Source organism: Rhinoraja longicauda, chromosome 3, assembly GCF_053455715.1.
Source record: "Rhinoraja longicauda isolate Sanriku21f chromosome 3, sRhiLon1.1, whole genome shotgun sequence".
Classification (NCBI taxonomy): Eukaryota; Metazoa; Chordata; class Chondrichthyes; order Rajiformes; family Arhynchobatidae; genus Rhinoraja; species Rhinoraja longicauda.
The window spans coordinates 79,721,520-79,748,816 of NC_135955.1; the positions used below are offsets into that span (position 1 = coordinate 79,721,520).

General features: G+C 39.9%; 1 protein-coding gene across 1 annotated transcript in view; it reads right to left on the reverse strand.

Moving 5' to 3' along the window:
- The window catches only part of adgrv1 (adhesion G protein-coupled receptor V1), a 385,526-nt gene that overhangs the window by 122,059 nt on the left and 236,170 nt on the right, over positions 1-27,297 (reverse strand). Inside the window, exons 77-83 of the mRNA XM_078397039.1 lie at positions 26,084-26,326; positions 22,179-22,586; positions 18,606-18,790; positions 15,235-15,493; positions 13,554-13,693; positions 10,157-10,317; positions 5,164-5,264 (exon numbers count right to left, since the gene is read on the reverse strand). Of these exons, the coding sequence (XP_078253165.1) occupies positions 5,164-5,264; positions 10,157-10,317; positions 13,554-13,693; positions 15,235-15,493; positions 18,606-18,790; positions 22,179-22,586; positions 26,084-26,326 (1,497 nt within the window). The remainder of the gene's footprint in view (positions 1-5,163; positions 5,265-10,156; positions 10,318-13,553; positions 13,694-15,234; positions 15,494-18,605; positions 18,791-22,178; positions 22,587-26,083; positions 26,327-27,297) is intronic.

The following is a 27,297-nucleotide window of genomic DNA, read 5'->3' on the forward strand; positions in this document are numbered from 1 at the left end:
ACTACTGACAGCAGGCTTTTTGGGGACAGGGATAACAGTAGCCGATTTTAAGCAGGATGAGGGTGGCTTGTGTCAGGGAGATGTTGAAGATCTTTGTGAGGACCCCTGAGAGCTGGTCAGCACAAGCTTTCAGTATTTTACCAAGTACTCCATCAGGTCCTACTGCTTTGTTTGGATTCACCGTCTTTAGTACACGTCTCACTTGGTGATCCTGTAAAGTGAGCGTGTGGGGTGTGGTAGATGGTGGGGGCAGGATGGCTGTGTGTGGCACTGCAGTCTCAAAACGGGCAAAGAAATGATTTAGTTCCTCTGCCAGTGAGGTATCCACGCTGGGAGTCACAGATGTTTTGCCCTTGTAGTTGGTTATCTGCTGTAAACCCTGCCACACCTGCCGTGGGTTGTTCTGAGTCAAATGGTCCTCTATTTTCCTCTTGTAGTCCTCCTTGGCTGCTTTGATGCCCCTCCTCAGCTCAGCCCTTGCCGCACTGTATTGTGCTCTGTCTCCAGACTTGAAGGCAGTTGCGGGCTTTCAAAAGACACTGTACCACTCTAGTCATCCAGGGTTTGCGGTTGGGGTATACCCGGATGTGTTAAAATAATCATTTGTTACTGTAAATCTCCTTGCTTTAGGACAATCAGTTGAGAGAATCACATATTTTGAATACATTCTTCTCTGGGCTATGCCCAAGCAATTTAATATACCTAAGTATGACAACAAGGAAGGAGGTCCACTTCATTGGTCCAGATTTATGTTATGTACATAAAATATCTGGGCTTTCAATTCAGAACTGGTTATTATCAGATCATTGAAACTGCAGAGGTTGTTCAGGGATTGAGTTTCAGGTTTACACCTTTTCGGTTACATTTTAAAAGCTGTAGATGGTGGCTCCCTATGTGATAGTAACAAAATATACTAGGTGTTTCAATATTAGTGAGGTCAATAATGTTCAACTGCCTATTTGTCTGTAATGTTTAAATGTCTAATGACCTGTACTGTGCTGCCACCTGCAGGTGCCAAACAAAGATGAGTAATCTGCCATTGTTCACGGTTTCAAACTAAACCTAAAATTATTGAAAACTGGTTGGAAAGCTAAAAGGGCTCACTGACAACCGAATAGGAGAACCATAAGTGAATATTTCAAATGTAAGCTATTCATCATTTCATATGGAAAATCTGCACTCGAAAATTAAATCGCTTTTCTCTTTAAAGTGAATTGAATCGACAAGGTCCCACATAGGAGATTAGTGGGCAAAATTAGAGCACATGGTATTGGGGGTAGGGTACTGACATGGATAGAAAATTGGTTGACAGACAGAAAGCAAAGAGTGGGGATAAATGGGTCCCTTTCGGAATGGCAGGCAGTGACCAGTGGGGTACCGCAAGGTTCGGTGCTGGGACCCCAGCTATTTACGATATACATTAATGATCTAGATGAAGGGATTAAAAGTACCATTAGCAAATTTGCAGATGATACTAAGCTGGGGGGTAGTGTGAATTGTGAGGAAGATGCAATAAGGCTGCAGGGTGACTTGGACAGGTTGTGTGAGTGGGCGGATACATGGCAGATGCAGTTTAATGTAGATAAGTGTGAGGTTATTCACTTTGGAAGTAAGAATAGAAAGGCAGATTATTATCTGAATGGTGTCAAGTTAGGAAGAGGGGATGTTCAACGAGATCTGGGTGTCCTGGTGCATCAGTCACTGAAAGGAAGCATGCAGGTACAGCAGGCAGTGAAGAAAGCCAATGCAATGTTGGCCTTCATAACAAGAGGAGTTGAGTATAGGAGCAAAGAGGTCCTTCTACAGTTGTACCGGGCCCTGGTAAGACCGCACCTGGAGTACTGTGTGCAGTTTTGGTCTCCAAATTTGAGGAAGGATATTCTTGCTATTGAGGGCGTGCAGCGTAGGTTCACTAGGTTAATTCCCGGAATGGCGGGACTGTCGTATGTTGAAAGGCTGGAGCAATTAGGCTTGTATACACTGGAATTTAGAAGGATGAGGGGGGATCTTATTGAAACATATAAGATAATTAGGGGATTGGACACATTAGAGGCAGGAAACATGTTCCCAATGTTGGGGGAGTCCAGAACAAGGGGCCACAGTTTAAGAATAAGGGGTAGGCCATTTAGAACGGAGATGAGGAAGAACTTTTTCAGTCAGAGAGTGGTGAAGGTGTGGAATTCTCTGCCTCAGAAGGCAGTGGAGGCCAGTTCGTTGGATGCTTTCAAGAGAGAGCTGGATAGAGCTCTTAAGGATAGCGGAGTGAGGGGGTATGGGGTGAAGGCGGGAACGGGGTACTGATTGAGAGTGATCAGCCATGATCGCATTGAATGGCGGTGCTGGCTCGAAGGGCTGAATGGCCTACTCCTGCACCTATTGTCTATTGTCAAGTTTGCAGGCAAATTCTAAATTTTATGTTTTTACTTCACATGCCAACATGTGGCTTTAAAAAAATATTATACTATTTTTTATTATACAAGCCCGGATCATCAAGAACTCCTGTTCCTCTTTTTTCTCTTCTATCCTACTCTTAATCAGGCTTGTTGACTCCAGCTTTTCCTTGAATGCCGAATACTTCTATCCTGTCTATATACTTATAATTCCATCAGCTATTTCAACCCTCATTAAAAAAATTTGCTCGTAACATGATAGTTTCTTTGATCTTCCGTTTCCTTCAAACTCGTTAACAAAATTGACCTCATTCATTTACGTGCACTAGGCCATTTCCTTGTGTGGCTTCTACATTTCTCCAGTTCGGCTTCAGCTTGAAATCTTAAATAGCTCTAACTAAAAACATAAATTTAATTCATCATGAATATGACAAATGTTTCCTCTCTGATCCATTTGCAATCGGATAGATCAGGGAGGAATAATTTCCCACAACTTTTCTATTATAGTGGAAGTTCCCCACTTCCTTTCATCTTTCCAAATTTAGTTGGAGTATTCACAATAATAACTTCTCTTCCTGCTTTCACATCATTACTTACAAACCTTCAATGAACTATCTTTGGCCTTTTCCTTTGCTTTATCAAATATGATGCAGTTCCTTACTAAAATCATCTCTAGAAGCAAAAATCAGCTTCTACCCAATCTATTCATATTTTATCTTAATTTTTTTGGTACTCTCTGAAGAACTCTCTCAGCAACTATTCATTTTTGGATGAACCTAAACTGCTTTTGGTTATAAGGTCATAAGTGATAGGAGCAGAATTAGGCTATTCGGCCCATTAAGTCTACTCCCGCCATTCAATCATGGCTGATCTATCTCTTCCTCCTAACCCCATTCTCCTGCCTTCTCCCCATAACCTCTGACATCTTTACAAACCAAAAATCTATCTATCTCTGCCTTAAAAATATCCACTGACGTCCTCTACAGCCTTCTGTGGCAAATAATTCCACAGATTCACCACCCTTTCAACATTTCAATGATAATAAGATAAGAGGCATGATCTAATACGTTTTTACAAACAAACCATTTGGACTTTATAGATTAGCCCTTGAACCCAGTGAACATTTTTGTATGTTTTTCTCCACAACAGGTGAAAAAATATTACAGATCAATTTATCAATAATTTAGATCAAACTTAAAGATTAAATTACAAGCGAAATGTTACTAATCAGTTTTTAAGGTTTCATCTGCAGCTTCAGGAGGTGATCCTCTGGCACCTAACCACATTATAATATTCAGCCATTCCAATCAGCAATAATTGCTTGACAGTACTGGTACATGATGGACTTTGGGCCAAAAGATCTAAGGTAGATCTAAGTTATATTTAAAAATTCAAGACCTTGCATGACATCACCTTTAACTTGCTGTGGATCGTATCATACTCTGTATATCTTGTTCTGAATTCAGCCATTATATTCCTATCCCTTCAAAGCCTAAGGGAGCAGCATTACTCTATTAAAGCATGAAGAATGACAAACAGCAAATTCTTTCAAAAAGTTGTAAAAGCAAATATGATTACACGGAAGACTTGGATGAAATGATAAGATAATGTGGCAAAGAGAATCAATTACAATCATGAGTAGCTGATGATACAAGATTTTTTTTGCATTTAAATAATCTCAAACACTTTGGATATAAATAACTAAGTTTCAAAGCCTCATTCATAAATGAGTCTTCACTTCATCTATATATTTGCCGTTGAATTATTTAAGACGCGTGAATAAAAAAGATTAGAAGACTAAGTTCTGACTACTGATAGAAAATATTGGTGACTTCCAATGAAAGTATTAGGGACTCACTAAAATTAGCATGTGCAAGATAACAGTGCTAAAAAATGATGAACTATTAGGATCTAATGGTTTCCATCCGGGGTTTCAAAAGAAGTTGATGAGAACATTGCAGAAGTTCCAACTATAACCTTCCTAATTTCTCTCAAGTCAGGAGGATGGAGATATGTGCATGTCATTGCATTATTTACTGTGACCAATTTGCTCGATATCCAAGGTATTAACTCTCTGGAGTCAATAATCAAGGATAAAGTAACTAAATACTTCAGAATTTTTTTTAGCTGGCATGAGAAGGACAATATGGATTTGGAAAGGATGTGTTGTTTCCTGCTTCCCAAAATTAAACTTTAGAAGAAAAATATAAAGGGACCCAATCTCTATTATTGTTATACATACAAAATTCCTCAAAGCAACAGTGGACATTGCTCATAAAAGTTGAACAAGTTAACATTTATGGAAACCTGGCAAAATATTGAACATCAGGAAATTAGTGAAGCAGCAATAAGCAGGGAGGACATACTAAATAGAAATTCAAAATTGGCAGGAAGAAAGGTAACATGGATGGATAAACATCCATCAGATCTGAGGTTCCAAGGCTGGAAGATATTGACAAACTATCTGGAGGCATATCTTTGGGAAATTAATTTCAGAAACATTTCTACAAGCAGTGGTAGAAATTTGGAACACTTCTGTAAATGTTAATTTAAGTCAGCCTCATCACTGTAACAGCATCTGTGAGAATAATAATGCAAGGTATAGAAATCAACACATCCATAAACAACATTAAAGATTTGTTGTTCTTCTGTGTCATTTACTGTTATTCGAAAGATGTTCAAATTGAAATACCCAAGCTATTTAAAATGTAAGATTGGGATGGTTATCACATTGTTAAATAATCTCAATTAGCACAGTTTTGAGAAATGTTACCTGAGTTCCAAGGCAGGCAACCATCATGTGCATGAGAAGTTTGGCTGCAAACATGGAGAATCCTGAACAGAGCAGATGAGACAAAATGGCCAAAGAAAAACCTGTGGATACAGACCATTGCTTATGTTAGAAGAAATATTATACAAGACTTTGAACATGTCAGTGTCTGTGACTGCATTAAATACCCTACATTTTAAATAAGAAAAGAGTCTTAAAATTCACTTCAGCCAAAAATATTTTGCTATTGTCAGTTTTATATACTTAGACTGTTCATTTTGTAAGACATTATGGAGCATTCATAACTTGATATCTGAAGTAAATAGGCTAAAAAACTTTCATCTCACAGGATTGTCATGATGAGGCAGCGCCCACTAAATCAAGGAAGATAAACAATAACAAACTAAAATAGATTCTGCTACCCACCTACAAACTTATGGTGGCCAATCAATCTACCAACCTGCAGGCCATTGGGATATGAGAAGAAACCAAATGAAATACATGCAGTAACAGAGAGAATGTACAAACTCCACACTAAGTGAACCCAAGAGCAGGATTGAACCAGGGTCACTGGCGCTGCGAGGCACCTGCTCTACCAGCTGTGCCTTTGGTATTCACACTGATCTCACCATCTTCCATGTCCTTCTCCTCGGTGAAACCAGATGCAAAGTACTCAGTTAGTACCTTACCCGTATCCCCTCTACCTCCAAGCATGAGTTCCTTCCTTTATCCTTGAGCAATCCTACCTTCTCCCTGGTTATCCTCTTGATTTTAATGGTTATAAGAAATCATGGGATTTTCTTTAATCCGACTTGTGAAAGCCACGTTGAGTCTTCTTTTGACCCTTCTAATTGCCCTTTTGTCCTAACCAGCTTTCTTTAAATTTCTCAAAGGCCCTGACTGATTTAGAGTCATACAGCATGGAAGCAGGCCTTTCAGTCCAACATGTCCATGCTGACCAAGATGCCCTGTCTAAGCCAATCCCACTTGCCTGTATTGGCTCCATATTCCTCTCAACCGTTCCTATTCATGTACCGGTTCACGTGTCTTTTAAATGTTGTTATTGTACCTTTAACTGTTTTTTCTTAAACCTTGCCTGTGCTTCCTTTTTCTTCTTGACCAAATTTATCCAAGGTTTCCTCACTTTGACATCCTTGTCCCTCCGCCTTACAGGGACATGCTCGTCCTGAACTTTGATCAACTGGTCTTTAAATGACTCGCATATCAGATGTAGATTTACCCAATAATATGTGTAGGAAGGAACTACAGATGCTGGTTTAAATTGAAGATAAACACAAGAAGCTGGAGCAACTCAGCAGGTCAGGCAGCATCTCTGGAGAAAAGGAATAGGTGACTTTTTGGGAAGGGTCCCAAAAACCTATTTATTTTCTCCAGAGATGCTGCCTGACCCGCTGAGTTACTCTTGCTTTTTGCTTCCATCTTCAGTTTATCCAATAATAATTTCTCTTAGATTCCCCCTCCCGAGCTCCTGCCTAATAACATTGTAATTTGCCTTACTCCAATGTAACACCTTCTCACAGGGTCCAGATTTGTCCCTATTCTAAAACAATTTCGAAACTCCTGGAGCTGTAACAAGTATCCCTAAAATGCTCTTCCACTGAAACACCAGTCATCGGCCCAGACGCATTTCCCAACACTAGGTCCAATATGCTCTCTCTGAGTTGTACTGACAACATACGTTTTCAAGAAACTCTCTTGGATTCACCCAGAACAAATTCTGCCATGTCTAAGCCTTTGTCATTGAACAAGTACAAGTCAACAATGAGGAAGTTAAAGTCACCCACTGAGAAGATTCTGTTGCTTTGATATCTTTCAGTAATATCTCTCTATATATTTGTTCCTCAACCTCTCTCTCCCCACCCCCCCCCCCCCCCCCCCCCCCCCCTCGTGCTAATGGGGCTGAAAGTACAATCCCATTAGAGTGCTTGAACCTTTCTTATTTTTCAACTTTACTCATATTGCCTCAGCGGACTAACCCTCCAGTATGTCCTCTGAGTGTCGCCTTGGCAGTCTCTCTGATTAATAGTGCAACTCTTCCACCTCTTCCCTCTCTCCATCACAGCTGTAACATCAAAACTATGGACCATTCAGCTGCCATACATGTCCCTTTCACAGCCATGTTTCTGCAATAGCCACAGCATTATGGTCCCAAGCACTGATCCAAGCTCTGTTCATCTGTTTTTGCCACTATATGTCTTGAAATAAACACACTTCAGCCCATTAGCTTCATCATATTCATTCACCTCTCCCTGCCCGTCTTTCCTTTGAGACTTGGGATTCCTAACCTGTACTTTCCCACCATCCTTCCAATTTCTGACTTGCTACTCTGGTTCCAACCCCATTGCCTCTCTGGTTTAAACCGTCCAGCGTAGTACAGGAGATATTGAAAGGTTTGAGATATGGGAAAAAAGTTGAGGGGAGCGAGGAGTTAATTCTGAATCTTATCATGATTAAAACCACCCTTCATTAAAAGACAAGAAAGGTTAAAAGCCCTACCCATATAAATCTTAGGTAACATCATTTGAGAGAGATCAACTAATATTAAATAATGTTTGGAAGATTTTCTGAAAATCACTCAGTGATTTTTTTGCACATATATCACCAATTCTCTGCCTGTAAATGTGAGAAATGTACTGAATAAAGCAAAAGGCATAAATCTGTTTGGAAGAGAGGAAATATTATCAGAGCTATAAATTTGTGTGAGATTAAGAGTTGAGCATTCATAGTTTCAAGATATTCAGAGGTGAAAGAACAGGATTGGATATGGCTGGGTTAATTGCAGATTCCTTTACACGTGGGTCATGAAGTATATGCAGAAAAAAAATCACTGATATAGAACCATGATGAATGGTCTAGTTATACAAGGGAAACTGAGTTTATTTCACATAAAAGAAAAACTCAAGCTAAGATTTTATGATGTTGCTCAATATGACAAGATTTTTTGAGAAAGTTGCTAGAACTAAAATGGTTCCAATTGGCAGTCGGTCAGAAGCTAGAGGATGTACATTTAAAATCCCCAAATGATTAGAGAAAGCAGAAAACAGCAATAAAAATAATAAATTCCCTTTGTTTATGGGAAATATGGATAACCTAGGAAATTATAGGCCGGTGAGCCTCACATCCGTGATATGAAGGCTGTTGGAGAGGATTTTTAGCGGCACAATTTACTTGCATTTGGAAGAAAATGGGCCAATTGCAGACATGGCTTTGTTCAGGGCAGGTCATGTCTTACAGTTTTTTGAGGAGGCGAAGGTGGTGATTGATGAGGCTAGGACAGTGGATATTGTCTACATGGACTTTAGAATGCACATGTCTTTCATGGTAGGCTGATCCAGAAGATTAAGATGCATAGGATCCGTGGTGATTTGCTGGTTTAGATTCAGAACTGGATTATCTATAGATGATGAAAAGTAGTAATGGAAGGGTATTATTCTTGCTGGTTGACGGGGATCATGAACTTGGCAATGATGAGGGCTGCCCGGGGAAGTGACCAGTGGTGTTCTGCAGGGATCAATGGTGTGTACTCTGCTGTTTGTGATATAAATGAATTGGATGAAAATTTAAATGGGGTCGGTTAGCAAGTTTATAAACAACACAAAAATTGGTGGAGTCGAGCAATTATGATAGCACAGTGGTGGTCACAATATAAATACGCGCTGTTGCCAAAATGATTAACTAAATTAGCTGTCTTTCCTTTGGTGACACAAGGTTATGTGACGCATAGTTCAGTTTAGTTTATTTTTACGTACCGATGTACAGTGAAAAGCTTTTGTGGCATGCTAATCAGTCAGCAGAAAGATAAAACATGATTACAATCGAGTCGTTTACAGTGCATGGATACATGATAGGGGAATCGTCGTGGCTATCCCTCGAGGTCGAGGATGATGGTCTACGTTCCGTTGTTTTCATGAAATCTCAGGTGGCTTATGAGTCCAATCCTGGCTTTGAAAGTTCTTTGGCATTCAGGGCAGGTAACTCCAGATGTCAGATCGGGCTTTGGTTGTTGCTGCCTCTCTTTCCATTTACTTCTCTTTTCTTCTAATTCTGCACATCTGTTGGCTTCGAAGGTCGCTGTTCCTATTTGGATGATGGTTCGCCAGAGTTTCCTGTCCTTGACATTGGTTTCCCAATTGTCGATGTTGATTTCACATTTCTTCATGCTGGCTTTTAAGGCATCTTTGAATCTCTTCTTTTGTCCGCCTCTTTAACATTTGCCTTCTTTAAGCTGGGAGTAGTAGGCTTGCTTTGGTAGACGCTCGTCTTCCATCCAAACTTTTGTTTCTCTCTCCATAGATTTCAGTTTAGAGATATTGCGTGGAAACAGGCCCTTCGGCCCACCGAGTTCACGCTGATTGTTGATCATCCGTACACTAGTTCTAATTCTATGTTATTCCACTTTTACATCCTACACACTGGGGAAACTGGGGTACAGAAGCCCTTAAACCTACAAACCTGTTCATGTTTGGAATGTGGGAGGAAACTGAAGCAACTAGAGAAAACACACACGGTCACAGGGAGAACATGCAAACTTTACACAGACAACACCCATAGTCAGGATCAAACCAGGGTCTCTGGTGCTGTGAAGCAGCAGCTCTACTGATGCATCACTGCACCGCCCAATGCTGCCTGACCAACAAAATATTTCCAGGTTCTTATGCTTTTTTCCCCTCAAATTTGTAGCATCCAAAATGTTTTGTTCCAGCATACTCTTCATGAAGATTGATAAGTGGCAGCAATGCTATCTTCCACTTTCTCTCTACAAATATTGGGTAATACAGGGAATAGTGTGCATTTAAACCATGTCAAACTGTAACACCTGCACCATCCTGAAGAAAGTGGATAATTCAAATTTAAACACTGGTGTTTTTCACCTTCATGTACTTGTAATGATAATAGTCCAATCATCTGTAATTTTAGGATCATGTATGTACGAGGATCATGTGCTTTCCCAAAGGATTTTTCATTTTTTACATACCTGAAATGCAAATAAATGCAGCTGAGAAGAAGGCTTCATTGTAGAAGGAAAGTTCATCTGTTAGGGCAGTGGCGGTATAGGTGGACATGTGTGAACAGGCACATTCCACAAAGATATTTGTTTCAAAAACCACTCGACAGAACAGGTTACTTGACGGCCAACTATTTAAAATAAAAGAGGTGAACATATCAAATGTTAGACTGAATTGAAAAGAAGTCAAATGCCAGTTTCTCCCCAGAGGTGTCTCTTGCATGCAACGTGACAACGCTGAAAATCATTTTATACCCGAGCCTTCTTTGTGTCTGAACAACTCGGGGGGGGGGTAAAATACTCAAATGCATCATTCTGTATGATCATGAAATACACTTACTGAAGTCCAGATTTACTTCAAACAGCAAGGACGTTAAGCAGACAGCTTCATTTAAAGTTTGGAACGTGAGCTATGAATGACAAAATAGGTCCCTTGAGACTGCTTATTAATGTTCAGGGGAGATTGGTTTCTTGAAGAAGGTCTATGGTTAGGTACTAGAAGGAATGCAGGTATTACGTCAAGCATGTTGAGAGTAAAGGTTCTATTTTTGTGCAGCCCCATCTGACACAAGCAGAGCTTATATTTCCCTTAAAAAATCGAATTAAATCTCTTACTGCAATTTTGACTAATTTGTGTGGATAAACATTCAGCCAACCTGTATTACATGAAATATGAAAGTTACTGCCAACTGATCATCTCAGATAATAAAAACATTACACTTGCAGTTCCACTTTTAGAGCCGGTGGCGCCATACGCCATACAACAGTCTGTCTGGCCCTTTTCTTCTTTTGTTGTTTTTAGTCTGTTGTAAACTGTATGTTTTGGTGTACCTTTAGTTTTGTCTTATGTTGGGGGGGGTGGGGGAACTTTGTTTAATCTTTTTCCTCGACGGAGATGCAACTTTTTCCGTATCGTATCTCCGTCCGCACTGCGGCCTTAACATCGTGGTTAGGGATCGACTTTGGGAGCTCCAACCGCAGGACTTTGACCGCTCTGATCGTGGGAGCTTCGATCGCCAGCTGCGGGAGATTCGATCGCCCTGACTGAGTGAGGATGGTTTGACTGCCCCGACCGTGGGAGAAAAGGAGGGAAGAAGATAATATGTTATTGCCTTCCATCACAGTGCGCTGCGGTGGATGTTTATGTTAATTTCTATGTAGTTGTGGGTCTTGTTGCTTTTTTGTTTTGACAAATCAAATTCCTTGGATGTTTTTACATACTTGGCTAAGAAATTAATTACAATTACAATTACACCGTGTTAATGTTAATGTTCCCATTTGAAATCTGAGCAAACTATAAAACCATGAGGGTAGATAAATGTTTTGATCACCTGTAGCCTAAAGGCAGGGCTTTGTTAAAATATTTATTTAGAAATCAATTTGGGCTGGCTAACAGGTGGTAATGTTGGTGGGGAAATCGACAGAAGTGATAGATGATAACATTGGTGATAATTTGGGAGATGGGGCCTGGTATTCATCAGTGGGTATGGATGACAAGATGTCTGAAAACTGATGCCTGGTCTCAACAGCACTCCCTTGTCAGTAGATTTAATGAAAATATTGGGATTGGTAACGAGTGAGCAGAGGGGCTGTGCGTTCTGAGGGGGTGAGATTGGAGTGGGTAATGAGAGTGGAAAAGTCGAGGCAGTCGATGTTGTGGCAGCAGTTGGAGATAAAAGCGAGGATGGAAGGTTGACAGGAGGAGGAGGAATGTTGGAGAAGGGAGAAGGGGTCAGCACTGTGGATGCAAAGACTCCTTGCCAGAGAAATAGGCACGGAGCCAGGGGCAACGAAAAAAGAGCTCAACATCATGGGGGCTCGCAATTCAGTGGGGTGTTGTTACAGTAACATAGAAACATAGAAAATAGGTGCAGGCGAAGGCCATTTGGCCTTTCGAGCCAGCACCGCCACTCAATACGATTACGGCTGATCATCCACAATCAGTTCCTTGTTCCTGCTTTCTCCCCATATCCCTTGATTCTGTTAGCATGTAGTAGTAGCAAGATAAGATCGTTCAGTATTAGAGAGGGGTAGGCCGGGGGAATGGTGCAAAACACAGCAGGGTATGGGCTGATGTGAGACACAGGGTCTGTGGTGGGCAGAAGGAGGTAGGGCGCTTAGAGGCGATGCTGTGGAGGGATGAGGGGTGTGATGTATACATGCAACAATATGGTAAAGCTGCTATGTGATGTATACATGCAACAATATGAAAAAGCTGCCCTGCGCATTTGCTAAAATACACAGAGTTAAAATGGCGATCTTGTGTCCAGACGTGTCGTGTTTTGGTCTCCAACTTAATGCATGCTTTTGAGAATGATACCGAGTAGAACATATCAAGGGGGACTCAGACCAGACACTGTGGAGGGATGAATCATAGAATCAGAGAGTGATACAGTGTGGAAACAGGCCCTTCGGCTCAAATTGCCCACACCAGCCAACAATGTCCCAGCTACACTAGTCGCACTTGCCTGTGCTTGGTCCATATCCCTCCAAACCTGTCCTATCCGTGTACCTGCCTCACTGTTTCTTAAACGATGGGATAGTCCCAGGCTCAACTACCTCCTCTGGCAGCTTATTCCAGACACCCACCACCCTTTGTGTGAAAAAGTTACCCCTTGGATTCCTTTAAATCTTTTCCCCTTCACCTTGAACCCTATGTCCTCTGGCCCTTGATTCCCCTACTCTGGGCAAAAGACTGTGCATCTACACGGTCTATTCCTCGCATGATTTTGTACACCTCTATAAGATCACCCCTCATCCTCCTGCGCTCCATGGAATAGAGACACAGCCTTCTCAACCTCTCCCTATAGCTCACAACCTCTAGTCCTGGCAATATCCTCGTAAATCTTTTCTGAACCCTTTCAAGCTTGGCAATATCTTTCCTATAACATGGTGCCCAGAACTGAACACAATATTCTAAATGCGGTTTCACCAACGTCTTATACAAATGCAATATGACCTCCCAACTTCTATACTTAATACTCTGACTGATGAAGGCCAAAGTGCCAAATGCCTTTCTGACCACCTTATCTACCTGCGGCTCGACCTTCAAGGAACCATGCACCTGTCCTCCTAGATCCCTCTGCTCTATAACACTACCCAGAGGCCTACTATTTACTGTGTAGGTCCTGCCTTTGTTCGACGTCCCAAAATGCAACACCTCACACTTCTCTGTATTAAATTCCATCAACCATTCCGCCGTCCACTGCGGACTCGGTGGGCTGAAGTGCCTGTTTCCGTACTGTATCTCTAAACTAAACTAAACAAAACACTAGTTTTAAGCACTGTTGCTTCTGGGAGTTCAATGAAGTGAGACAGTATTCCTTGAGTTGTTAATAAAATAGTATTTTGTTTTAAAAATGCCCACCTTTTGGTTTCCTTGTTCCATAGGAGGCATGCAGATGTTTGAGGAACAATGGGACTTTCAGGACTGTGAATACGATAGATTACTGTGTTGTTGCCTGCAAGAGGGTGTGGATCGCGATCCTTTAGGCTTGCTGAAAATATCTAGGAAACAGCAGAAGTTGGTGCGATAGCGTGTAATACAAACTTCATCCTTTAAATATTAAATGGTTACAATTTTTATTTTTTTTAATGTTACTTTAAGATACATTTTAAAGTCAAAATCAAATTATTCACCCCACAGTAATTCTAAATCAATTTTTAATTGAAACTAATATTAGCTGATCCATATTTTTTAAATTCTTTAATTGTTATTAGCTAAAATAAATCAATCATTCAAAACAGCCACAAAATATTGTTCGAGCTTCTTTGAAATCATCTTCTTGTTTTTTCTCCCAACATAAAAGGTGGCTGTTTGGCCGTCAAGTCTATGCCAGCTTTCAAAGCACACTTATCAACGCAATTCACCTACATTTCCTTATAAACCATTTATTCTTGCATGCTAATTAATTCTTCCTAATGGTCACAGGGATAGCATGCAAACTGCACACAGACAAGGTCAGAGGTCAGGCTTGAATAGGGGTGACAGGAGCAGTGAGATACTGGTACAACCAAGCACCATCTTTGTAGGGCTAACCATTTTAAAATTGGGAATCAAATATTTAACATCTAAATTTGTGGACAACAATAAATTTAAAAACAACATTGACTACGATCAGCTGCAGTTTATAACAAAAGCATCAATGACGAATGGGCATGTAATTGGCAAGGACAGCACAGTGGCACAGTGGTAGAGTTGACGCCTTGCAGCTCCACAGACTTGGGTTCAATCCTAACTGCGGGTGCTGTCTGTGCCAACTTTGGTCTTTCTCACCAAGATCGCGTGAGTTTTCTCCGGGTGCTCCGGTCTCCTCCCACATTCCTAAAACGTGCAGATTTGTAGGTTAATTGGCTTCTGCAAATTCCCCACAGTGTGAAGGATGTTGAACTGAGATAACTAGTGTACAGGTGACCGTCAGTCGGCATGGATCTGAAGGGCCTGTTTTCACGCTGTATCTCTAAACACATGTATCATTGTGACTCAACAATTTCATCTGCCAATTATTAATTAAGGTACACACTCATCCGGAGGGGAAAAAAACCATCTTTAGTTGCCAGCTCTACGTGGCACAAGAACAACAGCCAGCAGTCATTCTAAAATCCTGACAATTACTTCAATGTCATCTAAAGTCTAGCACTAGCATTGAAAGACTAATATCCCACATAGCTTTTCATACTTGCAATTTAGCCAAGCAAACAAGTGGAAATTTAATGATCCATTGCAAAAAAATAATGTCAAGTAAATTAGAAATATATTTATGTCACAAAGAGCACATCATTTTGAAAGTAGACACAAAGTTGTATGAATCAATTTTTTTGGCAATGGAAAAGACTGAGCAGACTGTAAAACAGACTGCTGATTCCTTTCTCCATTTTATGCCACTTCCCGCATTATTCTTGTTGCTTAACCTAAATGCAAATCATCAATTCGTTTATGTAATAACTATCTATGGATCGAGTAATCACTGTACCTTAATTGGTACACATGAGAATAAAATACCCATTGAACCCTTTGAATAGAAATATTTGGAATACACCAATCCTACTTTATTGTTGAGTGCATTTCTATTTGCGTTGGTTTGCGTTTGGAACCATTGCTGGCTGCTGTACTCCGTGAATTGCACACGTTGACAATTTTCACGTCCAGGTTGAAGTGAGGGTGCAGAAGAAACTTCCAGCAACCGTTCAGGAAGTTGCAGGGAATCACCATTCTTCCACTCAACTTTGTGCCCATTAATTTGTTGGGGATACCAGTGATACGACTGAATACTGAGGTACTGGCAGGTGTCAAGAACTGTCTTGCCTCTGTGCAATTGGAGGAAAAAAAAAAGATGATTATTTGTTTTCAGGCAACTGAACCATCCTACCAACAACTAGAGAGCAGTCCTGAACTACTGTCTACCTCACTTGAGACCCTTGGACTATCTTTGATCGGACTTTACTGGCTTTTTCTTGCATTAAAAGTTATTCCTCTTATCTTGTATCTGTACACTGTGGATGACTCGTTTGTAATAATGTATTGTCTTTCCGCTGACTGGTTAGCATGCAACAAAAGCTTTTCACTCTCCCTCTGTACATGTGACAATAAACTAAACTCCTAAACTCAAAGAAGCTGAATTTAGACACTTTGATCAGATTAAATCAGATTTTTTTTTTTTACAGATGTGGGTAATCTTTTTACAAATGCACTAATTTTGTTCTCCAATTCATCAACTTGAAATATTAGTTCAATTTCACATTCCACAAACGCTCCCTGGCCTTCTGAGTGTTTCCTTCATTCTTGATTTTTATTGCAGATTTCCAGCATCTAGTTTTTGATTTTATCCTCACAAGGCAAGTTCGCTTGACTTACCCTATTAAATTCTTTGAAGAGGTAATAGGGTGGAGAACGGTAACATAACAGATGTAATCAAACTTTTTTGAAAAGCCTTGATAACGTAACAAAAAGTGGAAATGGGTTACACGAGGATTAATACTAACTATTTTAGAAATTAGAATCAAATAGTTAACTTCCAGATTTGTGGACAACAATAAATTTGTAGACAACATTGACTGTGCAGAAGGCAGTAACCAGGTGTCTTGATGTAACTTGGAGCCCCTCCAAAAAATTACAAGTGTGGCCCTTTTCAACACGAAGAAGCCACTATACCCAGAAGCCTTTATTCTTCATCTGGTGACTTCCTAGCTAAGTGTAACTGCTCTTTCATTTGAGCAGCATGTTGTAGCTGATCTATCAACTGGTTCCATAAAGGGTCTGAAGAAAGCTCTATACCCAACATGTAATCTGCATCTGCCCATTCCCTTCAGAGATGCTGCCTGACCTAAGTTCCTCCGGGATTTTGTGTTTTGCTCAAGATCCCAGCATCTGCGCTGCCTTGTGTCTCTCTGGAATTGTGGATGTGTTTTATAATGAAGACATCCAGCACTGAGACAGCTGAATTTCTCATCCATACACAACTATTCTCATAAGGTCATAAGTGATGGGAGTAGAATTTGGTCAATCGGCCCATCAAGTCTACTCTGCCATTCAATCGTGGCTGATCTATCTCTCCCTCCTAACCCCATTCTCCTGCCTTCTCCCCATAACCTCTGACACCTGTACTAATCAAGAATCTATCCATCTCTGCTTTAACGATACCCACTGACTTTGCCACCACAGCCTTCTGTGGCAAAGAATTGATAAACTATATATAGTATTGACAACTATAGGACAAATACATTGATTTTATGTTCAGTGCCCTCAATAATTTGAACATGCTGATTTGAAAATAAAGTTTAGAGTTTTTCAATGTGTTGAAGCTTAGAAATCACATGCAGCAACTTGCTTAGGCTAAATGCATTTTTTAATATTGATGTACAAAATAAGTTGTGCTGTCAGCTTTCACACCCTCAATGCCAACCAGCTGCAAGGTGTTGAATGATCCCTCTGCCTCCACAGATGCTGCTTGATTCACTGTGTTCTTCCAGTATTTCTTTGCTCCAGATTCCAGCATCTGTATTCTCTGTCTCAAAGAGAATTCCTTGCCTTGCTTTGAGGAAATACCCAAGTACAAATGCAACTAAATTGTAGCAAACTTTGCACTCTGCCACTATACCCCAAGAACATTTGTTACAGTCAATCTTAACTGAATATCCAGACGCATCCACATATATAAATGAGATTTGCTGTAATCAGGATGCACAATATACATATCTGTGCTTGAACAAATACTGAAAAATTCACACCTCAAACTGAGTAAGGAATAATGCAATCACCATTGGAAACAGTGTAGTACTAAAACTTGTTGAGCATCTACTGGAATTAGTCAAGCTCATTTGTGAATTACACAGAGTTTATCACTTTGTTTTTAGAAGGAGCAATGTGAAGCAAAATGTCATTACAGATTTTCCTGAATATGGAAATTCATGTTGATTCACTTCCAATCAATTTCCATTCCTGCCATCCCACAGAAAAGGCCATAAACATATCCTCTATGAGTGTGGACATTGTGTATTATCTCTATTCCATCCTTTTGACTTAACTAACACAACATTTCAGCCATATCTTTTCTCTGTTCACTTTAGTGGAACATTCATTGTTTGGTTTGATTGGCCATTCCTCATCAATGCAGAACATTAGAAAATCATAGCTGCGGTAGTTTTTTTGGCTCATTGTACCTGCTCTACATTTGGAGGCTACTTCTTCATCTCAAGATCACATTCATCCTTTCTTACATATTCTTTGATGTCTTTTGTGTATCTGCCTGTTTAAAACATTGAACAATCTGACCTCCATTATCTTTTGTGCTGGAGGGTTCACCACTCTTCAAGGGAAGAAATGCTTTCCTCATTGCTGAGGAAAATTTCTCAGTCTTGTGCTCTGACCCTGAGATCTTGAAGGATAACATGTGTCAGGGGAAACACTCTCACCACATTCAGGCATCAGACCCTGTGGGATTTGGTTTTTCAGTGAAATTCCCCTTACATTCTTTGAAACACTAATGAACACAAACTAATAGAGTCACAGAGTCATACTGTGAGGAAAGAAGAAACATAACTTAATTTGTTGCAGATTTTTAAGTTCAATATCACAAATATCATACCATTTCCAATTAGCAATATTTTATTGTCAATGCAATGCACTGTCACAACCTCGATTAATATGATTGATGTTTGTTGTGACCTTGTGGCAGTCTTAGATCAGTTTAACAAATGGGCTCAATTTTCCATCTAATTATTATAGGATATAAATATAAACTTAAAACACTATTTACATTTTCCTAGATTCCACTAGAAAATAGTTTTTTTATGAAGCTCTCTTTCGCAGACATTTATTAAAAGTCACTATGCATTCAGTACTCAAAGCATTAAAATTAAATTTGCAATTATAACAGCTTTTGCTCGAAAAATTAATTTGATAAAATCTAAATAATTTTACCTCTGACCAGGTGATCCACATTCTACATCAGTGAGGAGTGAGAAGGCAAATCTTTCGGTCACTTCAGGCAGCTGACTAAATCGTTTGGTATCCATACGAGTAGGATCTAGCAGTGCACAAAGACTATTATACAGTAGTTCTCTACCGGTGTCACTGAGAGATCTCTTTTCTCCTTCCTGGATCACCTAATAGATCATGTGTAAAATAATCTACGTTACATTCTGATTCAAAAATGACTAAATGAAATAATAATGTTGAATACAATTTTTCTCCAAGTAGTTTGGCAAAATAAGAATTCTAAATAGACTAATACCAGCACTGAATAGATGGCATGAATACACTGTGTTTAGCAGGCTTAATCAAACAGTGTTTGGTAACATACACCAATATATATGTCATTGCCTCTAAAAACAACCTAGTCTGGAGATAAACAAATGATAAAGGACAAATCCACTCTTACAATTTTTTTAACACAAAAGTGCCTCAAACTATTTGTAAATTACAGTAATAAAACAGAAAATGCTGGAGATGGTTCTGTCCCATATACCCAGGTGTCAGAAGTCAAATCTGCTCTCATGCGGCTAAACTTTTAGAAAGTTGCTGGCCTGGATGGAGTCACTGCACAGATTCTAAAATTATGTGCCAATTATATGGGTGGCATGGTGGCGCAGCGGTAGAGTTGCTGCCTTACAGCACATGCAGCGCCGGAGACCTGGGTTCGATCCCGACTGCTGTCTGCATGGAGTTTGTACGTTCGCCCCGTGACTGCGTGGGTTTTCTCCGGGATCTTCGGTTTTCTCCCACATTCCAAAGACGTTCAGGTTTGTAAGTTAATTGGCTTGGGTTTATATACTTGGTATAAGTGTAAATTGTCCCTGGTATGTGAAGGCTTGTGTTAATGTGTGGGGATCGTTGGTCGGTGCGGACTCGGTGGGCCGAAGGGCCTGTTTCCACACTGTATCTCTAAATAAACTGAACTGACTTTCACCAATATCTTCAGCCTTTCACTTCAAAAATCAAGTACCCCACCTGCTTCAAGAAAGCCTCCATCGTTCTAGTTCCCAAGAAAAATAAAGTGATTTGTCTCAATGACTACCACCCAGTAGTATTAACGTCCACCATAAAAAAAGTGCTTTGAAAGATTGGTTATTGTTCACATCTGCCCAGTCTCCCAAACAATATAGGCCACTGGAAATTTGTGTGCAGTAAAAAATAGGTCTACGGCCATTTCCCTTATACTACATTCAGCTCGATATAATCTTGCCTATAAGAACATCTATGCCAGGATGCAGTTCATTGACCGCAGTCAGCCTTCAACACTGTAATACTGAATAAGATCATCACTAAACTTTTAGCGCTTGTCCTTTGGACTACAATCTGCAAATGACTTCTGACTTTCTGGCCAGCATTCCTCAGTCGGTTGCAGGTCGCAGCATTTCCTCCTCCATGACCCTCCACGTTGGTGGTCTTTACGGTTGTGTGCTCAATCCCTCGCTTTGTTTCCATAAAGTGTCTGGGTAAATATAGCAGCAACTTGATCTTCAGGTTCACCAATGATTTCATTGTTATCGGACAGATATACAGCAATGACAAGACAGCAATAACGTCAGAGCAAGAGGATATAGCTAGTTGTTGACCCAAGGAGGTGGAATGGTGATGTGTGTGTGTGGGGGGGAGGATAGTCAACACCTTCCCCTCATGAATGGAGCTGTAAAGAAAGTCTGTGACCAGTGGTGTTTCTGCTGCTCTCTGACAGGATGCGTCTCATGACAACTGCTCTGTTCATGTCCAGCTGAACCTGTAGGGAGTTGGTGAACACAGTCCACTTCATCACAGGCTCATCACTTCCTTCTATCCAGTTCACCTTCATGGTGCATTGCATCAGAAAGACAGGAAGTATTCGTAAGGAACCCGCCACCCTGGGCATTCCCTTTTCTTTCGCTAAACTTCCATCACAGTGAGGGTGTGCCTGGAGCAATCACTATGATGGCTGTTTGTGTTAAAATTGTAATTGTGTGTCTTGTGTTCTTTATTGTTTACTGCCGGACCCTGACGTGAGAGGACGCTGGCGCTATTTGTTCGCCGCTTCTCCGTCAGAATAGTTAGTTTGTTTGTTTTTATGTCTTGACTGATTTGTAAAGCGTCTTTGAGCATTTGGAAAAGCGCTATAAAAAATAAATGTTTATTATTATTATTATTATAAACCTTTGGAAGAAGATATAGAAACTCAAAAGCACGGACATCCCAACTTAAGAACAGATTCTTTCCCATGGCTATCACACTCCTTAGTTTAGAGATACAGCGCAGAAACAGGCCCTTTCGGCCCACCGGGTCCTTGCTGACCAGTGATCCTGCACATTAACTCTATCCTATACCTACTAGGGACAATTTTTACATTCACCAAGCCAATTAACCTACATACCTGTACGTCTTTGGAATGTGGGAGGAAACTGAAGATCTCGGAGAAAACCCACGTGGGTCACGGGGATAACGTACAAACTCCATACAGACGGCACCCGTAGTCGGGATCGAACCCGGGTCCCCGGCGCTACATTCGCTGTAAGGCAGCAACTCTACCGCTGCGCCACCGTGCCGCTCACAAGTATCTAGCTTGTCCAGCTCTAGTACTCCTGTATAATCACATCTCCCTTCCAGGAGGTGGTGGCATATACTCTTAATCTTAACTCTTTCCTCATTTAGTTATTCTGTTAATGCACTTTTTTGGTAGTACCTTCTATTGCACTACAATATTTGCAACAATTAGCTCTTTTTCATTTATTGCTCATGAGGTCATATGTGATAGGTGTAGAATTAGGCCATTTGGCCCATCAAGTCTACTCTGCCATTCATTCGGGAACTGATCTATCTCTCCCTCCTAACCCCATTCTCCTGCCTTCTCCTCGGACACCTGTACTTTGCTGTACTTATTTTATTTATTATTTATTCTATAAGCGTCCTGCAAACTAGAAGTTTCACTGTATCCTGAAGAATATGATAACATACTAAGCTGAATCTGAATTAGATACTCAGCAAGTCATGCAGCACCTTTGCACAAAGAAGCAGAGGCAACATGACAGGGTGATGACCTTTCATCAGTAATTGTGCTCTTCAATGTTAATTCGCTCCACAAGTACTGCTGGACCTACTGAGTACTGCCAGCATTTTCTGCTTATATCAAGAATTCCATCAACTGCAGTTTTTGAGTAATCACAGTAAGTTGCTCATGAACCTGGTATTTAAAGGGTGCTGTAACTTGAAAAGGTTACCAGACCTCTCAATATTTAGCTGATCATAAACATTATAATGTTTAGCTTGAAATGATGCCATTTTCTGTTATTCCCTCATCCACCACAGAAATTTGATACCAAACTTATTATGTTGTTCTGCACTAATTACTGCACATTCAAACAAATATATCAAAGTATATTGCTGACCCAGATTTACTGCATGATAGGTAAATGTTTGGTAACAAATGTCAGCTCTTTTAAAAAGGTTATGCAGTTCCCTTATAATTATAGCAATCTGATTACGGTATTGAGATTATAATTGCTTGTCTTGAATTGTAAGTTTCACCTTTTCAAACACTTTCATTACTGCACTGAGTTGTTCTCCTGTGGTCTCCACAGTAAGCTTGCTTTGCAATTTCTGAAGAATTTGATTTATTAATTCATCATCAAGAGGTTGGTATAACTGATTAACCAAAACCCAGAGGAACTGAGTGTTAGCGTCCGTGACTATTGTAATATTTGCTATGTTGTATTTCTCATCCAACAGAAATCCTGCAGAGGGATTATAGAGCACCACTTGAAATCGTTTGGGAAATAGATTGGAAGATGTCAGCTCTGGCGTAAGAACAATATTCAATGTTATGTTTAGTTGTCCTGGTTGAAAAGTTAAAATGCCTTCCGATTTCACAAAATCCATCCCAGCAATTGCTGGCGATATTAGGGTTTGGCCCATCAGCTCACCCTTTTTTAATTCCTATAAAACAAAAGGATAATGCAAAATTACAGTATTTATTTGCTCTTCCATTTTAATAAACAAATACTTGCTTTGTTATTATACCTTGCACAGTTGCAATTTATTTTTTCATGTCATATCTAGAAAACTCTCTTCAATAGAAATTAGAGATGCTATGAGGTTGCAGGGTGACTTGGACAGGTTGTGTGAGTGGGCGGATGCATGGCAGATGCAGTTTAATGTGGATAAGTGTGAGGTTATCCACTTTGGTGGTAAGAATAAGAAGGCAGATTATTATCTGAATGGTGTCAAGTTAGGAAAAGGGGACATACAACGAGATCTTGGTGTCCTAGTGCATCAGTCACTGAAAGGAAGCATGCAGGTACAGCAGGCAGTGAAGAAAGCCAATGGAATGTTGGCCTTCATAACAAGAGGAGTTGAGTATAGGAGCAAAGAGGTCCTTCTGCAGTTGTATAGGGCCCTAGTGAGACTGCACCTGGAGTACTGTGTGCAGTTTTGGTCTCCAAATTTGAGGAAGGATATTCTTGCTATTGAGGGCATGAAGCGTAGGTTTACTAGGTTAATTCCCGGAATGGCGGGACTGTCGTATGTTGAAAGACTGGAGCGGCTAGGCTTGTATACACTGGAATTTAGAAGGATGAGAGGGGATCTTATCGAAACATATAAGATTATTGAGGGGTTGGACACGTTAGAGGCAGGAAACATGTTCCCAATGTTGGGGGAGTCCAGAACCAGGGGCCACAGTTTAAGAATAAGTGGTAGGCCATTTAGAACAGAGATGAGGAAAAACTTTTTCAGTCAGAGAGTTGTAAATCTGTGGAATCTGTGGAGGCCAAGTCTCTGAATGCATTCAAGAGAGAACTAGATAGAGCTCTTAAGGATAGCGGAGTCAGGGGGTATGGAGAGAAGGCAGGAACGGGGTACTGATTGAGAATGATCAGCCATGATCACATTGAATGGTGGTGCTGGCTCAAAGGGCTGAATGGTCTACTCCTGCACCTATTGTCTATTGTCCAGAGAGAGTTAAGTGTTTTATTATCCTATGTCCCGAAACGGGATGATGACATTCTTACTTGCAGAAGAAACAAATAATATAGTATAGCAATGAACTTATAAAAGACTTTGCTGAAACTGTATAGGCATTTGAATGACACTAACTGCCTTGCAATAGCTGACCAACAGTACTAGTGAGGACACACACAAAGTGGATTATGAATCAGAACATGCTGCTGGCTAATTCCATACCTTTGCAAAAAGAGCATCACATCTTGGTCTACTTGGATTTTTATGATTCATCTCCATTGCCTATTAAATGTCCATTAATATAAACTTGTCTGGTAATTAGTCAGTTAAGTATCTATTTAATGACTTGATAACTATTAGTGAGAATCAATTTCTCTTGCCCAAGAATTTAACACCTAAAATCATGTCACATACATTTAGACAGCATATTGTTGTTGATAAATTGCAAAAAATTCAAATCTTATATTTTTTTAAACATTTCTTTCAGTTATTCCAATCTCTCCTTTCCATTTCTCAATTTGCAAGTGATTTATGATTGAATTCACTTTTGTTCAGTTTTCCTCTGATAATTCTCTTAAACCTCAGTGGTTAAATAAATAGTGTATCATGCTGTTTCCAAGTGCTGGGTACCCGATTTTCTTTGAGTGCAACATACAACTTGCTCTTTCAGCAACTTGCAGAGTCACAAACACTTCAGTTAAAATGTGCAGGAAGAAATCTAACAAACAAGCTAATGTCAAATGTCCCTCTCTGGAAATCCTGTGCACTTGGGAATAAACACAAAATTTATTCAGAATTAACAAGATTGCTGTGATTGATATTTAAGGTATATTATTTTTTCTGATTAGTTTCATAGTAAATGTCATTTTCTATCCAAGTCTGTCCCAAGAGACCAGCTAGTACATTAGTGAGTTGCCTCAGGGAAAAGTTACTCAGCAAACCTGCTTCGCCACAATGGAGTGCACAGGCATGGATTTCCATCCATCACATGTGTGGCCAGAAGCCTCTGCAACTTGCTTTACAGAAGTCCTCAACTACAGAATGAGCACGGAGGAAAAACAGTAGATTTTGGAATTTTTAATTATAATTCAGTTTCAGTTCTACTTATTCAGAATGAGCTGCTGCAGATTTGTGCTAGAAGTAACTCTAACAGAATAGAATATTTCTTGTCTGAGCATTAATGTCTGAGCCTGAAAAGAATTTTCATCAAAAATAAACCTGTAGTTGATTTCCCACCTACCATGTAACCCTTGATTGCATTTTAAACTTTGTGGGAACTCAGCATTGGGCTTCAAGCCTGACTTTAAAATTTCTCACTGTTTGCATTAAAACAGAATCTCCGGATTACTGGGTATTTTACAGTCAGTTCTGGTCCATTGGACAAATATGGTTGTAACCCTACAGTTAGTTCTGCAGTCATTACTGCCTTTTCAAAAGGATCTACATCAAGAACTGAGCCTTTAAAAATCTGACCTGCATCTATATATGTACTAATTTCCAAGTTTATCGACAATAATATCATGTGAATAGTGGCGCAAACACTAGTGGTGAGGAAGGAGGGTCTCAACCCAAAACGACACCTATTCCTTTTCTCCAGAGATGCTGCCTGACCCACTGAATTATTCTAGCATTTTGTGTCTAAAGCACAATGGACTGATAGGCCTTTTCCTGCTTAGATTTCTTATGATCATAAGGGGAATTGATAGGGTAAATGCACAGTCTTTTACCCAGAGCAGGGATATCCAGGTGGCATAGAGTTAAAGTGAGAGGGCAAAGATTTAGTACGACTCTGAGGGGCAATTTTTTAATGATACAGAGGGTGGCAAATGGAACAAAATGGCCAGAGGAAGTAGATGAAGTAAGTATATAACATCATTTAAACCACTTTTTGTCAGGTACATGGATAGGAAAGATTTAGAGGGACATGGGCCAAACGCAGGCAGGTGGGTCTAGTGTAGATGGGGCATCTTGGTTAACATGGGCAAGTTGGACCTGATGCTGAATAACTGTAAATGTGCTATATGACTCTGTGACTAAGAACTGGTTCACGTCTGCAGTTCAAACATAATTATCAATTGTTTTGTGGAGCACTGTTATTCATGTAAAATTATCACTCAATTAAAAGTGAATGCATGAATTTCAAAGCTATAACAAATCTGATTGGATAAATCATCCTGGAAATTTATAATTACAATTATATAATTATAATAATCCCAATGCTTAGAGAGTTCAGCTTTTAACTGCACAGTGCAATTAATAAAAGTGACTTGACCTTATAAAATAACCTGTAAGCTTTTTGATGGGTACATGGATGTGCAGAGAACAGAGCAATATAGATAACATGCAGGCACAGGAGATTAGTTTGAATTGGCATTGTGTTCAGCACAGGCATTGTGGACCAAAGGGCTTGTACCTGCGCTGTATTGTTCTAAGTTCAAAATTTTTGAGCAAGAATAATGCTTGTTGCAACTTACCTGTGTTTGATAACTAACACTTGCAACAGTACTTGAAACGACATTCGTAACAACCTGCAGACTAACAAATGTAGCCTTCTGATGAACCACAGTAAGCCAAGATCCTGGAGCAAAATAGATCGATGTGTGAAGGTTATCACTCTCTAATATTGTAATGTTTAAAAATCGAGCACTGTCATTTATCAAGGCTCCTGCTCCCACTTCATAGATTTCCACAAGAAACCATGTTTCAGATTCTGGGATCTGCAAAGGAGAATTCACAAAACAGTAAGTGTGGAGGAAGCATTTTCACCTGTTTTCACATCACATTATTCAAGTTGAAGCTGTGGACTGCCAATTAATTCTTAGAAACTCAGCAGTCATAAGATTCAAAGTATCTTGGAAAACATTCATTTTTATTTCAGCACAGATGAAGCAATGTATAGTTCATAGTTTCATTTTTTAACTTTAATATTAGAAATAAAATTTCTAAAACAAGAAATAAACCAATTAATCATTTATAGGCTGTCATTTTATAATAGTCACAGAATTAAAGATGCATCATTTGATGAAGATTGTGAATAATTAAATAGTATTTTTACTGATTTTTATGAACTTATGAAGTTAATCTTTGCTTAAACCTCTTATTACACAGACTTTCATGATTCTTTGCAAGTTTTGAGTTTAAAATTGCAATCTGAATATTATAAATACAAGTATTTTCATCGTTGATATTCTTTTCATTTATCTACCAATTTAATCAATGTGGTAGCATTAACATCATCTTGCTAGCTGAATGCAAACATCTGTGGGCCATTTTCAATTGGAGCCAAAATGATGGGCAAAAGTTGTAATCAACACGTCTACATGCAGGGTGCACTTTGCAAGAGTGATCAGGATAAAATTGCATGGTGTACGACATATAGACCCATTGCAAGTTGCATACAGGAAAAAATAAGTCGACACAGGATTTCATCTCTTTCACTACATTCAATTCTGGATCACCCTGACAATAAGAGCACCCTCTGACAGGATGCTATTTATTGACTACAGCTTAGCCTTCAACACCATAACACCCAATAAGCTCATCACTAAACTTTAAGATCTTGTCTTCGGGGCCTCCATCTGCCTCCATTCTGGATTTCCCGACTGGCAGACCTCAGTTGGTTAGAGTTGATCAGAGCATTTCCTCCTCCCCAACGTACAATGGCGCCCCTTTGGTTTGCATGCTCAGT